General features: G+C 34.1%; 1 protein-coding gene, 1 long non-coding RNA gene and 1 pseudogene across 6 annotated transcripts; 2 read left to right on the forward strand and 1 right to left on the reverse strand.

Annotated features, from left to right (window-relative positions):
* LOC110271671 lies at nucleotides 518-1,659 on the forward strand. Of its 5 annotated transcripts, none has more exons than XR_002362229.1 (3): nucleotides 518-748; nucleotides 880-1,041; nucleotides 1,156-1,377. XR_002362229.1 is itself a non-coding variant. In XM_021122699.1 (2 exons), exons 1-2 carry the CDS (start codon nucleotides 707-709, stop codon nucleotides 1,585-1,587), a joined length of 474 nt encoding a protein of 157 aa, XP_020978358.1. In that variant the 5' UTR covers nucleotides 531-706; the 3' UTR covers nucleotides 1,588-1,659. The 5 variants fall into 5 exon arrangements, 1 of the variants encoding a protein (XP_020978358.1); XR_002362230.1 differs by having other exon boundaries at nucleotides 1,166-1,377; XR_002362231.1 differs by having other exon boundaries at nucleotides 531-748; nucleotides 986-1,041.
* On the forward strand, nucleotides 1,944-3,768 carry LOC107632125 (annotated as a pseudogene).
* On the reverse strand, nucleotides 8,787-9,735 carry LOC110271673. The gene is made up of 3 exons (XR_002362236.1): nucleotides 9,677-9,735; nucleotides 9,131-9,570; nucleotides 8,787-9,045 (listed from the first exon to the last, which is right to left on the reverse strand). It is a non-coding gene; the product is annotated as an uncharacterized LOC110271673 (long non-coding RNA).

Genomic DNA, 17,228 nt, shown 5'->3' on the forward strand with positions numbered 1-17,228 from the left:
CAACAACCACCTCTCATCCCTCAAACCTTCTTCATCCCCTCCTCCTCCGTCCAAAACTGTCGATGATGTCTGGAAAGACATAATCCTAACCCACTCTCACAGAGACCCACCTCACCATAATCACCACCCGTGCGAAGAAGAGACTACAGGAAGAGACTGATCTAATGGGCACTTTGGCTTGCAAAATATTCTCCAAGACTATTGTGTTTGTGCATTCCAGGATAATGAGCCGGACATCATTGATGGTGTGGGTGCTGAAATGTGAGATGTGATTAGAACCAGCATCGGTGGCTGAAATGGTCAATCTAGGCAGGTAAAATAATTCTTGGTCAATTGGTATTGGAAAAACCTTGATAATGTGAATGAGAAACATTCTATCACAAACAATTTCTCCTTTGGTTACTGGTCATTGATCATTCTCTAACAGAATATTAGCTATATTGCAGAAAAACAAGGCATGTGTTTTTGAGATCTCGAGAAGAAGGAAATTTAAGAAGAAAGGTGTCTATGCCTTTAGAGATGAGGCAAGCAAGCTTCTTCCATATATAACTAATTTGTTTTATTCAATTGAATTTAATATAACTCAATTTATTGGTGTGTGTTGTTCATGTTAGGATTATAATTTTTATGTGGATTTTGTTATGTCACCATTCATTATTCAAGAGTCTAGAAGGGAACCATGTATACCCAAGACTTAAGCCTTTAGATGCTACAAGAGGGCTTTGATCACTTGAGCTACAAATTTCTGGTATCACTCTTTTCTACTTAGCTTCCATTCTTTTGTGTGTGTGTCTTGTATTTTTTCCTAATTTGATGTTCTGATAAATATAATTCACAAATGTTTCTGGAGTTACAAAAGTAGCATATTTGAAATTGAAGGATCTTTGGAACCTGCCCAGTCGCACTAAAGGTGTTGCCACTTAATGATTTGAAAGAGGCATTAGTAGAAATATAACTCATGATCAATTACAAATATAACTCACAGATGCTGCAAGGGAATCTCATGATCAATTATACATTGCCACGGATATTTTTCTAAAGGTACTTTAGTTTTTTCTTGAATTGTGTTCATTAAGATGTTGTTCTTGGTTTTTAGTGTTTATGATGAATTCACTTTGATGCTTAATTAAAGGCTTTTGCTGATACAATTCATAGATTCATGCAGAAATAAGTGATCATGAAAAGATGAGAATATGTTCCACATTAAAGCATGAAAAGTTGTCAGCTGAAGCTGTGAGATATCTTAGTAGAAATATGGCATTTCCTTCAGAAACAAAACCAAGATTGAATGTAAATAGACAAAGTCGGATGAAAAGCCTGCTGCAGGAAAATGATCACTTGAAAAGCTTCTTTGACTCCATGTTTCTCAAAAGCTTCTTTGACTCCATGTTTCTCAAAAGCTTCAAGAACATTATCATTGATGCGAAAGAGGATGCTAAAAAGGGAACAATGTTATATGATGGTGATGAAGGAATACATAGTAGTGAGACCCAATTGGCAAGTCTAAAGAAGATAGGGAATCATACTTTGAGTTTGAGCAACACTGCTATTTATTACTTGCTAAAACTCTGCATAAGATTAGCTTAATTTTTTATTTGACACTCAAGAATATACTTTCGATTCATGTATAATATATTTGATATACGATATTATTTATTAGGTGAATTCTAATCTACCCTTCCTATAATAACATGTAATTTACCCCCCGTGACATGTCATCTTCTAATTGGTTGCTATGTTAACCATAGTTAAACTATTGATAATTAAATTATAGCCCATAGTAGGTAATTATGTAATTTACAAAAAAATCAATATTTGATTCTTCCCCAAATCAAGCTCCCACAGAATGAGCCCTAATCTTCTGCATCTCCTTCCCCCATCTCCGTTTGTTCCTCTGTCTCCTCTCTCCGCCGCCATGGATCCCTAATTTCACTCACTAAGCCATCTTGGGTTGTGATAACGGAGTCAAATGTTAAGAAGAAGAGAAGAAAGAAGCCGGATCCACATTGTGTAGTCTGTGAGGGGAGTGGACGAGTCGATTGCCACCAGTGTTGTGGGAAGGGAAGGACAAACAAGGTTCATTTGGAAATGCTCCCGAAAGGCGAATGGCCAAAATGGTGTAGAACTTGTGGCGGAAGCGGTCTTGGTTACTGCTCCCGTTGCCTTGGTATCGGAGAATATAGGTATATTATGGGATTCCATTTCATGAACAGGGACAATGATAAATCCCAAGAAAACAAGTCTTAGTCCCCCCCTCTTGTGATAGCATAGGTGTATTTGTTTGTAGGTTGGAACTACTGAATGTTTTGTCTTTTTATCACATAATGTAGAATCACCATTAATAGATTGTTCCAACTCTTGTGCAATTTGATTTTAACATGCCGATTTGTTATGTTGTAAGATATGATTCTGATTGGACTGAAAAAAACATTTTTTGCAAATCCTTGTTTGGACATAGAACAACATAGTGAGTTCAAATTCATAATGTGATCTGATAAATAAATGTCCTACTCCCTCCGTAAGTGAATTATGGTTAATATTAATAAGCATGGCATAGAGAGTTCAGAATAATTAAAGAAAGGGAACCGAGGAATTTTCACGGTTCTTCCGGATTTTAAGCATTTGTTTGAAGATAGGTTTGGAGCAATGATTGAGTTGTCTTTGTGTGACCTCATAATCACGCTTTTGGGAGCTCAATTTTGGTCAAGACATTGAGTTTTATTTCTTGTATGATATGTAATTCATTTTCAAATGATGTCTGCAAGTTTTTCAATTTCCTTAAAGAATTTGAATGTATAAGCCTGGTTTCTTCTTCTAGGCTTTTGTGGGAGTCTAATATTTGTCGTCGATCCCAGCTGACTATCATTTACAATGCAAATAAGTGAAGGGTGTGACAACGGACCTCGCCTTTCAGACTCCATTGCACAGTGGAGCCAATGGCAGTTGCTTGATTCTCTTCTACCTACCGGCGGCTTTGCTAACTCTTTTGGCCTTGAAGCATCAGTTCAGTCCAACCTGGTCTCAAATCCAGATGAACTCAAGACATTCATTATCTATGTCTTGGAGAACACAGGAGGCTTACTCCTTCCTTTCGTGCACTTGGCTTCCGTGTCGCCCAAGTTGGAAACCTGGCTCAATCTTGACAAAATATTGGATGCCACACTGACAAATGAAGTCAGCCGAAAGGCATCGATCTCACAAGGGTCTGCACTAATGAGGGTAGGTTCGGCCGTGTTCTCGGAACTCCCTTCTCTGAAAACAATGAGAAATGCTTCTTTGGGGTCAGGTACTGCTTCTTTGGGGTCAGGTACTGTATCTTTTCACCATGCTCCTATATTTCGACTTATATGTGGCACACTAGGATTAGATAGTACTGATTCTCAAAGAGCTTATATGTACATCACAATGAGGGGTGTTATTTCTGCTGCTGCAAGGTTGAATATGATTAGTCATCATGGTTGCTACAGTTTTGCATCATCAACTTGCTCCTTATGCCGAAGGTATACTAGAGAAATGGAAGAATCGCGATGTTGATGATGCATGCCAAGTTGCACCTCTGCTAGATACAGTGCAGGGTTGCCATGGTTATTTGTTTTATAGGCTCTTTTCTTCTTAGAAGGCACAAACATAACACTAATGTTGTATTTTTCATAATATGAAGCACATAGACATAGTAGAGTTTTGATTGGAAGAGACAATGTTAAGTCCTTTGGTAAATTGAATTTTCTTGTTTCTTGTGAGGTTTGAGGTGGCAACTCACTCAAAAAATGGCTTAAATTGGTTGTACATGACGATGTAGGTTCAACGATTGACACATGTTAAGTTCTAGTTCAACCGAAAACACCAATCCAGATAACCCATATATATATGTAGATCCATAGGGGGGTATAAATAAGTTCATTAAGAAAAATGTTTGCACGTCACTGATTGGCTCCTATGGGTGTAATCAGGCCAGGTTGGATTTGGGTGAATTTGAGAAACAAATCGATTAAATTTCATGGGTTCGAGTTGGATTGGATTAATGTGCTTTTGTAATTGAAACCAAACTATGCCAAACTGATGAAATATGGGTTGGATTGGGTAATCCAGTACCCGACTAAAATTAAATTTATAAGACAAATTAAAAAATAAAAGGAAAAAAATAAAAAAAATAAATGAAAACTAAAGTGAGGAATTAGTAAAAGTTATATAAATATTATTTTTTTATTTAATATAATATATTAGATAATTAGATAATTGAGTTTCACGATTTTAATTCTGATATCCGAACCAATTAAAATTGGGTACATTACCAATATATAGTTGGGTTGAGTTGAATTTTATTTTGGGGAATACTCACATCCCCCGCATTTGTGTGACGGGAGACCGATTCGCAATGACACTCAACATCTTAAAACAGAAAACTAGCAACATGGAAACTTTGCTCCATGAGTATTAAAACCTAGCTGTTATTTGTCAGTTACAAAGTTATCACCCAAAGGTATATCCCAAATTTATTCAAGTATATATGATAACATGTCAATTCACAAACAACAGAATCTAATTAAAATATCATTAATATTTAAATTAATCATCAAAACAAGGTTTAACCGGCACAGTACCCTAGTTAAACATCATTATCATGCAGTATGTGATTGTAGATGCAGTTGATGAACCAAAAGATATAATAGTTAACATCAGGTAAATCCATGTAATCAAGAATAAGTCAAAAGACGACCTTATACAATTTTTGCCAAGTGCTAGAGTGCAAATAATGAGATACTCTATTCTTCTCTTTTCCCAAGCATTCCAGAGCCTACACACACTATTAGAGCTGGTCAACCAATAGAACACAAAATCTAGGGGCCAATTCTTGATGCATTTGCCTTCCACAGAGATTCTTGAAAGGAGTCAACCTCAGTCCATAATGTGCACTTGCTTTTGTAGTAATTGGCTGTATCATCTAGCATTTGTATCTCAAAATCCTGCTCGTAATGATCCAACTTCCCGAGACCAACCTCAACAAATATATCTACAATGTTTTTCAATAGGGATCTGTCAATCTGTCCACCCTCTCGTTCTGTTAATCTGTTGCAAAAGCAAAAGAAATACTGCTTATTCCAACCGTCATTGGCACCGCAAGAGTATAATATTAAAAAAGGATGATCTTCTTACAATTGTGATCATTGCTTCCCTAGCATCAGCTTTTACCATCATATAAACCTGTAATTAATAAAAATGAGCATGTCAATTAATCAAACAATGTCATGAAGACATTATCAGTGTCAAATAAGTCATGAAAACATCGACACTGACCCCATACCGGAAATAAGATATCCCAACTTCATTGAATCCAGGGGGATCTGGATAGAAGATACAAATGACACAACCAAAGTTACCTGGATATAAAGTAATGACACAACTTTTGGCAGAAGGGATACAGGTTCAGTCTCAGCAGAAACTTGGGATGTTAATTCCTGATATTCAAATAACAAAAGTTAATGGTAGGCCAACTCTGATAAATATTTTCCTCTTATTTGGAAATTTGTTCCTAGCCGACCCCACTTAGTGGGACAAGGCTTTGTTGTTGTTGTTTTGTTTATTTGGAAATTTGTTCCTCAGGACTTAAATTAGAATTTTCCTTTCAGCTGAAAAGAACTTATTCATTAATATTTTGGGTAATTTTCAGTTGGTCTACCAATCTGATATTTAATACATTACCAGTGTTATTGACAGTATATTTGTGAATCTAGTAGCTTCAAATAAATTCTGATAAAGCTTTATGCGGGTGAAAGCATGAATACCTTACGATATGAATGTAAAAGTGTTCTTTCGAGTTTCGTGTCGAGTTTTTTCAAAGGCTATGCACTGAGGAAAAAAAAGAATATTCAACATCAAATCACATTGCAAGGCTTGAATCACTACAGAAGAACTGGAGGTCAAATCATTACTGAAGCTCAACTAAATAATAGACACATTGCCTCTCTTCAGTTACTGCTCTAAATGCGTCCATGAATACTACAACATTATGGTTTGAACATTCAAATTCAACTTCTAATTATACCAAGGTTCTGAGAACTGGACCGGTCATTAAACCGTTCTAGTCACTGGTTCACTGGTTTATTAGTCTAACTGGTCTAACCAGTAGTTCAACTGAATAGAAATATCTGACAAAAAAGAAATATCTGACAAGAATAGAAAGAATATCAAATGAATTATCATAAATCCAACTAAAAAATAAGCATAGTACTTGGATAAATAAATTTGATAACATTATTAATAACAAAGTTGGTATTGGAGTAGTGCTAGAAAGGCTTTCACTAAATGAAGTTGGGTACAGGCTTTAAGAGACAACAGACTTGGGTTTGTGCAGCAGCATTTTGGATGAGTTGCTTTGAGGACCATTTGGTGAAACTAAACTTTGAATAGGTACAATACAAGCTTCACCAAATGCTCATAAAACACAAAGACAGTTTCTCAAGATACATAAACAAGTGCTCATCCTCTGTAAATAATCCTCTGAATTGGTATAAGGCAGGAAAAAATGACCATAAGTCTCTTTACCCAAGTCAAAATAAACAACCATATCTGAACTCAACAATCAGCATTCAGCACCAAACATTACAAAATATTAACCAATAATCACACTAAACCTGCAACCAGCAATTACAAAACAGCAACAAACATTAGTACATTATAAAAAATCCCAAAACAGTGATGACACTAAACCTGCATAGTAAATAATCTCAAAGACAATGATTACCAATATCCAGCAAATAAACAATAAATACACAACAACAATTTAGCAAATAAACAAGAACATGACCTAAATAGAAAATCCAACAAATTATGTTGTATCAACCTAACAATTTGGCAAATTAAAACAACAGCAGCCCAACAATTTAGTAAATTATCAACTTAACAAGTTCAAGAACAGAAAATCACAGCAAAAAAAAAAATTTAAAAGTAACAGAAGAACACAAGAACTTAGCAAATTAACAAGTTCATAATAACAATTAAAATCTACCAGAAGAACACTAATGCAAGTGGAATCATCATGCTAATATGGTTAAAGCATTTCATCAAACATGTTGATCCAATTACTAAAATACAATTATTCTAATTTCACATGCAATCAATTTACTAAGTTTCTAGAAGCTAGAATTTATAAAACCAACCAGAAATATGGTTAAAGCATTTCATCAAACAGTCCCAAAAAAAAAAAGCATTTCATCAAACATGTTGAGTGCGGTAAAATTAAAACGAAATAAGAGAATTCAAAACTTAATTTCAATGTGACAGAGAAGAGAACATAACTACTATAACTTTAATTCAGTCTATGAAAAAATCCAAACCACTTCCAAGTCAAATAATTACTTATTGTAATAGAAATCAGAAGATGCAGAGTTTGAAGAAGAGTATTGGTGTTGTGTGAGTGTATTGTCTGGTGGCGGGTTTAGAGAACTCACGGTGACAAAAGAGAGTAGTTCGACGGCTGGGCGGATCGCGCGGGTTAGTCGCAGAGTTTGAAGCGGAGCAACGTGGTTTCCAGACGAATGCTAACTCGAACGGTGAAGAGCGAGTGAACGCGAACGGTGAACGCCTAGCGAACGTGAACGGCGAAGAACGCGAACGAAGACCACAGCTGAACGAAGACGGAAGGACGGCTGAGCAGACAAAGACGATGGACGCCGAGCTCGAGGAAGCAGCCGCGATCGGTGACAGCGAAGAGGGGTTGAAGACTTGGAGCACGAGGGAAGCTAGATGACGAACTTTGAGTGCGACGGACGGCGAACTTTGAGTGCGACGGACGGCGGCAGTATTCCACTCCTTGCGGCGGTGGTGTAGGCTTACAGTGCTAGGGTTTGTGTGATTTCTTTCTAAATGAAAGAAAGAAAGGGAGAAAGGGAGAAAGAAACGAAGGAGCTGACCTTTTTTGTGTAAACCGGCCAGGTTCCGATTCGGTCCGACCGACCGGTTCTCGTCCGGTTCAACGATTTTTTACCGGTTTTTTAATGTTGTCGGTTCGCACTTAAATCTGTTCGACTGTCCGGTCCGGTTCGGTTTCTAAAACATTGAATTATACTGTTCACAAATCAGAGAGGAGAATAGCTTTGATGCTTAAAAAAAATGATATTCTCACCCAACTGGTTGCAACTGTAAATTGAAAAATGGTTGGCAATGAATTACATAAACCTTAACAAGAAGATTTGTTGTAAAATTAGAAATGCCAACCTTTCCCTCTAATGCTTCTACAACAGCAAGAGCCTTATCTGCAACTGCAAGAGGTCTAGGAAAACTCTTGGACTACAAAAGGAAATAATAAACAAAATGTAAGTACTCATTCTACGGCTCCTACTAATGCTCAGCAGCAAACACCACCAATACAGGCGTTGATGCAAATAACATCTTATTCTTACAATTGCAACTCTGTCTCCAGGACTAACTGAAATAGATTCAGAACTAGGAGCGTCCTGAAGCTCAACACCATTCTTCAATTTGTTCTGTTCATCCTGCAGATGATGAATCTATTGTGTTAGACCATATTAAACCCTCAAGATATATATTACGTTTACAGACAGTTCATTGTATAGAATTACCAGATCATGAAGAAGCATATCCACCATAGGAGCTGCTACTGTTCTTAGTAAATGCCTATGTAAAACAACCTGCCATCATTTACATGTCAATTTGCACATTTCAACAATGAAAACAGAATAATTAAACTTCTAAAAAACATAACAGAACTTACATAAGTTGATTGATCATCTTCAATCAATTCCAAGGCTTTTCTAATAAGGCTGCATGTTTAAGAAAGAATGCCACCAGGGAAACACGGAAAAAACAATTACGATAGTAAACTGTATGTATAAAAGACCACAAAAGTTGTGTTTGTGCCACTTTACCAAACCTCATCAAGTTTCTTCTGCAAATTATCAAGCAATCATTTCATTATGTCTGCATTTTCTGTTAGTAATGCCTTCCTTTTATCCATCCAAGAACTGATTATTGTAGGCCTTAATTTGTTAGCCAAAGGCTCAAGAATTGTTTCAGGATCATCTAGACCTATAAAACTTACAGCACTGCATTTGAGAATACAGAATAACTTGTATAGGAAGAAAGGAAAGATTTGAAGTCAGAATCAACAGACCTTGTTCTTCAAACTCGGGAAACAGGGTAGTAATGTTCTGCACGATCCATTCTTCTGAGGGACTACTAAGATTGTCGTCCTTCATTTAACTAATTTTTTCCTTGAACCTGACTTTGAATCTGATGTTTGTGACGATGTATCCTTGCTCTTTCAAAGGTTTTTCTTAGATTTTGTGGATGCCTGTTCCTGGTTAGCTGGACCACTTTCAGATAGATTTGCTGCTGCATTTCCAGTGGCTTTCCCCCTTTTTTTTTCTTGGACCCTTTATTAGAATGCTTGTTGGCCCCAGCATCACTTGCCATTTCATTGGACTCATTCTACCTTCCTGAATCGTATCTTTTTGCTTCATTGGCTACTTGTAGATCATCAGACATCTTATAGCCAAAAGACCCTGAAACACCTTATGTCTCCAACTCTTTCACCACGCGATCACATATGTCCTATAGAAAGGAAAAAATGGCAACAGGAAACCAATGAGAAAAATAGCAGCAGCTACTGATCTTTTATTCAACAGTACCTTTTTTTTACTTATATCAATCACCATACCTTCTTAAAGCTGCTGCTTAATACATAAAATTCTCCAAAAATGTGCGCTTTATTAGACTGCAAGGTAAATTATATTTATCAACAGATGAGGGGAACCTAAATTTTACGATGTAGAATGTAATCAAACTCAAATATTACCTTGAGAGCCAATCGTGCCTGTTGACAGAGGGACAGCTTTTTATCTGCATCTTGAGGTGTGAAAGATGAGGGCAACAAGGAAAGAGAATCACTCCTGCGACAATGTTAGGAAAGGACACAAGGAACAAACATGAGTTGCTATAAAAGTTCACAAGGAACATAATAAGGACCTTACCAACTACCACGTTCAATAGCATCCTCAGTAGCAGCATCTATCATGTCAATCATAGATTGGTGAACAAATGTTGTGACTATAGGTTTTCCTTCAAAATATCTGGACTAAATTGGATTGCACAAACTTAGACTTCATCACATAAGCTAGGTAAACAAATGGTATAAGATATTCATGTATCATATGTTATATCCTATACACTGCATGGTATTTTTAGATTCAGATAAAATCTTTAAAAATACAAAAACAAAAAGATTTTCATAAATAAATTAAAATAACAAACTACGAGCAACATGATAATTAATTCAAAAGAACTTCAATTTGTGAAGATAAATAAAGAATGACATGTGTCAGTCTTTAAGGGACAGCAGACTAAGAGATTAAGGCACCATAAAGAGTATATACTTTAACTCAATAAACAGGAGTGGGTGCATGATCATCGTATTCTTTATTTGGAAAAAAGAATTGACATGGTGACAAGATGCTTACCTGCAAGAACTGAATGGGCTGTGGAATTCCAAGTTTGTGCAGAACCTCATAGCTGATAAAAGAATTCTAAAGCATGCAATGGAAGCCAGCACAACATGAACGATAAAGACAAAGAATACAACTGGAAAAAATAATACAGCCATCTAGCTCCGATGATGTACTATAAATATAAAAAAGATTGAATATGGTCAACAAAAGAGTAATTAGAAGTGAGTCTATACCTGTGAAAACAATCAATCCACAGATTCCTTCTGAGCCATGGCAAACTCCTGTGATGTGATGTAAGAAGTGAAAACTATAATAAATTCCTTTAATGTTTGAATGAGGAACTAAATTATTAGCACCAACGTAGATAGCAGAGCACTTTAATACTCCCACCTTGGACACTATCAATCAGAGGATTAAGAGTAAAAACTGGAAATGCAATACATCAACACAAGATAAGATTGCTTCCAATTGTTGCCAACCAAACATTGAGAGAAGGATCATCAAGGGTTCAACCAAAACAAAGGCCCAAGAAAGAAACCATAAAACCTTAATCTGGACATCACTTTGACAATGCATAATCGATGGCAAACATGTCACTTACAACTTGTGTCCAATGGATTCCTGCACGAACTGATCCTTGAATCTCGCCTTCCTTCACAAGTCCATTAAACAAAGATTGGAAGAAAGATCCATCAACCGCCACACCACCGGTGCCGCCCATTTCCTGCAGTAACTGCTGCAATGAGCTCCACAACACCGTCAAATTTGTTGGCACTGTGATGCCCCTTGCTGCCCCCCAAACCATTGCATTCATGCGGGCCACATAGGCGGGAGTATACAATTGCCCTCCCTCAAGCCTTCCTTTCACCTGTCCCAAAGATCAACAACACGTAAAATATAACTCCGATGTCATTCTAAATCTTACATAACACATGAGAAAAACTATTGCGGTGGTTCGTGGCTCAGTGGTCAAGGCTAAATAAAGACATAGGAAGAAGGACGGAAGTGTGGCAACAGGCGAACAGCAAGCAAGAGCGTCAGCAACGCAACCATTAGCAGCAGCAGCCAAGGAACAGAGTTTCTGACGAGAAGATGGGTTTAGAGAAGGATAGAAGATGGGTTTAGGGAACAAAAGCTCAGCAAAGACGAAGGAGTTAGGGAAGGATGGAGAAGAATGTTTTGGTTTGGGCGGGTTTAGATTTCCTTTTGCGCCAAATTTTGGGAAAAATGGAAAGAGGCGGCTATTTATCCAAGATTAAAAATTTTTTAAACGGGTTTATAAAATCATGTAAATAGAATTTCGAAAGAATGAAAAGGAAGAAAAGACTTCTCCTATCAATATTGCAGGAATTTATAAAAAGTCATAGTAAATAATATTATTAAAATAAAATATTTTTTGTAATGTATAATAATTTTAAATTAATGTACTGACCTGCTTAAATATTATTATTCCAAATACTCTTTATATTCATACTTTATATCAATTGATGAAAAATATTTTTTAAATTTTATATTTAATTTTTTAAATTATCTTTATTTTTAATATTTTTTTTTAAAAATTAATATACATTCTTGTAATATTCGTTCACTATGTTAACTCTTTTATTAAGCACATAAATAAATATCAAAATGACTCAACAATAGGTTCGATTAGAGAACGAAATATCCCATAATAAACGAATCACTTAAGTTAAAACGTGCATAACAAAATATGACGTGTCTCGTCAAATATCAAAAGCGATGAAAAAAATAAACTATATATCCTTCTGCAGTCGTGATTGTTTTTGTAGTATTTCTTTCATATATGCATGTGCCTTATCCATAACTTCTGACTTCTTCAAATTGAATTCCTTGCTAACCAAATCGATTGCTAGCCTCATCCTATCACTGTCATAGACCTAATAATTTTAAAAAGTACGATGCAATTACAATAATTAATATATACCTAGATACATATTACATTTCGTCCTAATAATAATGAAAAATTTAAAAAATGAATCAAGTTGGTTACCGTGATTCCAAAATCATCAGTCCACCCGCACTCTTTCATCCATTGAGCAACCCAGATACCGCAGTCATTACTGTTTAGTTAAATGTGTGATTGTACTAATTCATCAGTTTAATCGAACACATGATTCGTACATAACAAACTCAATAGACATGACAGCAAAAGAAAAATTTAAATTAATATTACTTACGAGCCTTTCCTCTGTTGTGGCAGGTCAGACGGTTCCACGACACGAAACTCAGAAATTCGAGGTACAGTGATTTCACTAGAATTGTAGAAAGATTTGTGTTCTAACATTCGTTCGATGAATATAGTCTGTGTGACATAAAATATTGTTGGTTACTGTGTAGTACAAGCAATGTAACGGGTTAATTTTTATTACATGTATAAAATGGTTAGACTATAAAAAATTTAAAATTTATTAATTTGATATTAGTGTTAACAAATGAACCTTCATTTCAAATTAAACAAATTACTATATCACTTACAAACTGAAAGTAGCAATGATATTAAAATACAAATTCAAATCATAATTTCAAACGATATCGTTTTTTTTTTCGTTATATACAAAACATTCAAAATTAATAGAAAATAAATGTTTAAAAACTAATTGTACTTTTAACAAAATCAAACTGGACCACTTACCATGGTTTTAACTGATAATAGCCTACCATAGTTTCTAAATTGTATTTTACAAGAATCAAGCACAAAGATCTTTTCCTTTTTCACGTCTATGATCATCAGGAACCAATGCTCATTGAGGTCGTTGATGGGGACAAAAATCTACTTATTTACAAAATAACGAGGTTTGTGAATCTATGCTTTTAAGATAAACATACAACTTGGATTAAATAAATCATATATTATTTACTAAAAAATAATGGACTTACCCTGTTCAAATACTCAATCTTATGCATGTACTTATCCGCATATTGTTCCCTTAGTTGATTCGGTGGTCTAGACCATGTAAGTGCTAGTTGCTTGATATATTGTCATAAAAAAATAATACATCAAATTATTCATATGCGGCTTGAAAATTAATGTAAACAAAATATCAAATACAGATTTTTTTGGGGTATTTTTTTAGTGAAACTTACCGAAAAGGTTGTTGGCAGAAACCATATGGATGGCAACTTGTTAAGCTTTTTATGATCTTGTGTGAGAATGCAAGTAAGGGAATCTATAACCTACAAACAAATAAATTTGTACATTTTCAATTTTACGATACATACCATTAACATTTTGTACTTTTTTAATGTTAACTAATACAAAATAAATATTTACATCTTGGATGACTTGTTCTCCTGGAATTAATGTGGCTAAACTTGCTCTACTTGCATATGCGGTACGAGTTGACACCAGTACTTCATCCCTTTACGAATACATATACAAATATTTAGCTTAGAAAATTGTCGTTACGAATTGATAAATTAGACTTGCATCAAATCGAATAGTGTTATAAGGATTTACCGATTAACTTGACACCTTAAATCCGGGCCAAAAATATAGGCGGCACAAGCAACTTCATTCGTCGTTAGAATCATGTCCTTCGGTGGTCTAAAACTAATGGGCATCCACTGCAAACACGACATCATCATCATGTGTAATTAGACAATAAAATTAAAAAAAAAGTAATACTAAACAAAGTCATCACAACACAATTTCATGTTTTTATACACATACCTGTGGAACTTTCGGGCCACATGAACGCCGCGACAGCACAAATGATGAGGTACCCTTTTTACCAATATATATTCCCGTATTTGAATTCAAATCTAATTCAGATGATCTTCATGGAGAGGCATTTGTTTTGAAGAGCTCCTTGAGATTCACGTCATTTGCGTGGTTATCAGAATCGTTGCTAGGGGGAGTTTGTGTAGGGTGGGTTGTACAACTGTTTTTTGACATTCTTGGGATCGAATGAATTTGCTCATTATTCTATCTATGTCAACTTTGTTATCAGTTTTTGAATTATTAATATTCGTGGTATTATTAATAGCTAGATTTTCTATGTACGGATTGTCCGATCTAGTTCTATTAACGGCGTACAATGGATAAACCATTTGGTTTTGTTTTTCGAGGATTTTCGTCAGACAGGTTATGGCTGTTGTCATCTTATCAACTGCATTAGTAAAACTAAGTTCACAATGGTGGTGGTACTGGTTGTAGGTGGGTGGTGAGTGAGCTTCACCGTGTTGAGAATGGTTCTTCTTAAGGGGTGAACTCACCTCCTTTTGTTTCTTGTTACCCGTATTTAAACTTCCATGAAAACTGTATTTTAAATATTGCAATTAACACACAAATTAAGAACACTTATTTAAAGCATCAACACATACTAAATAATTAATAAGCGTTAATATTGTATTCTAAATATTACATAAAATTTAATAAAAATTAAATCCTATTAAAAAATTATCACAAAGAATGTAGCTTATTGAAGGCGAAAAAATGATTACTTCGTTGTTCACTAAATGTACGCTGAAATATTAATCTGATACATTGTTCAATGAGCTCTGGTGCAGAATAATTATTTACACAAAAAAAAATGATTCATGTTTTAAAAATTATAATTAAAATTGATCTACAAAATTTCACAAAATGTTTAAAATCTTGTACTAAAGATATGTACTAATAAATAATAAAACAGGTTTTTTTCTATTATATTAAATATTACGGGATAATAGTTCAGAATTAAATTAATATTAAGAAAAATACAAAATTGGACTTACATATATTAATCAAACAAACCGATTATACTATAAAAAAAAAAATTAGTTGTATAATAAAATTAGACCGGTTACCTTGAGGATGTATCTATTATTTGTTTTAGTGTTCTTTTCCTCTGCTTTGTCCTATTCTTGTCAATGCTGTCCGTTGATTCGCTTGTTACATTGATGGTAGATCTACCTCTTTCCTTGCTCGGCCTCCTACGTCTCCCCCTCGAAGACATGTTCTCGTGATAATAGTGAATTCAAGCTAAAATTCACTAAAATTTTTCTCGTACGAATAGGTAAATTATAAAAAATTTTGACTAGAGTAGATCCGTGTGCTCCGAATTTATAAGGGCTAATGACAGAGTAGATTTCAGAAATTAAACTTTCAAATATTGAATTTTTAGCAATTCAAATTTAAAGTTACGGAATTCAATTTGTTTTCAATCTACATCATGTCAGCCACATTTGAATTGAATACACTAAACTTTTAAATTGAAGTGATAGTTTCCCTTTTTTAATTTATCCAAAAATATCTCATTCTAATATAAAGACGCAAACACATTTTTTCTATATCTTTAGAAATTGCTATTAGCAGTAGCAGTTTACGTAAACGCATAATCCGCTATAGCCAGCTGCATATTACGTGCAAATGGGGGAACACATAAACCGCTAGAAGCTGTCGCGGTTTTTGTTTATCGATGCTTAGCAATAAACCGCGACTGACAATAGCGGTTTATGTGCATCGAGACACGTGCATAAATCGGTGGAGGCTGTAACGATCTGGGTTGAAAAAAGATATTTGTTGTTTTTGTACCATTTAAAAAAAAAAATCATGCAAGTAAACTAAAAAAAAAATAAATCGAATTTTTTTTAACCGAATTGCTGAATTTATTTAGTTTAAAATTAAAATGGTATTGTTGTTATTGTTAGATATTCCGTTTTATTTAACGGTGATCATGAGCCAAGTTATCTACCTTTAATGTATCACTCCTCTCTATCCCGGTGCACTAATTTACTTATCTATATTGTTTTCATTTACCGTACTTAATTAAAAAAAACACAAATTGATAGCGATAATTAATATTATTCTATTACGCCTATACATCTAATATTCTTCAATTTTTGAAACCACGTATGTTATATCTAACTTGTAACGATATGGTTTTGGACTTTTTTTTGTTAATAAATAATTGGAAATTTTAGATTTTAAATTTCAGTTTATGTATATGATTTATTTGCAAATAACTTTATAAGTATTTAATTTAATTTAAAGTTTCGTTTCCAACCCATGCTAGAACGATAAACTATTGCTTTTAATTCTCTAAAAAAATGGTTTTTTTTTTAAATCGAATTTAAAAATTTCTTAATTTTAAAATTTAGATGGTATTGATGTAAACTATTGGAGATTTGTTTACGCGTAACGATGCTCATGAGATTAATGTTGATCATGAGTCATCCTCTCTGTGTAGAAGATATCGTTGGACAATTTAGTTGGTTCGAATATCTCATACTTGGACTACTATATAGTTTCAGTAACAAGATAGGTTTTTTAAATTTTTTAAATAATTGTTACATAATTCTTATTTAATTTTAACTATAATTTCATCTTTTATATATTATTTAATTATTAATTTTATCTTATATTTTATAAATTATTATCTCTTATTCGTGTATCATATTTAATAATGATAAAAATAGAAGAAACAACGAAACACATCTTCTATTAATCAACAAATTTTTTTCCTTGATCCATCTCTAAACACCAATAAATTCGTGTTTCTTGGTAAATCAATCGAATTGGCCGTACAACACCGTCTTTTGAATATCATATGTTTCTTCAAGATTCAATTGATTAGTGGTAACACCTTTAATTTTAAATTTTATTTAAAATTATACGAATATGTTTATTTAAATAAAAAAATTAAAATAATAAGAGTACTTTTATTTAAAAAATTTTAATTTAAAAATAACATAAATGTATTTATTTGTAAGTTAAAATTTAACAACCTTAAATTTTTTTTAAGAAAAGCTAATAACTAAACT

The sequence above is a fragment of the Arachis ipaensis genome, chromosome B01 (assembly GCF_000816755.2).
Source record: "Arachis ipaensis cultivar K30076 chromosome B01, Araip1.1, whole genome shotgun sequence".
Taxonomy (NCBI): domain Eukaryota; kingdom Viridiplantae; phylum Streptophyta; class Magnoliopsida; order Fabales; family Fabaceae; genus Arachis; species Arachis ipaensis.

Bases quoted from the DNA above. Each gene is read 5' to 3' on its own strand.
- LOC110271671 (XM_021122699.1), top strand. From the start codon at position 707: ATGCTACAAGAGGGCTTTGATCACTTGAGCTACAAATTTCTG. The intron at 749-1,155 runs GTATCACTCTTT...TACAATTCATAG, and splicing joins ACTTGAGCTACAAATTTCTG to ATTCATGCAGAAATAAGTGA.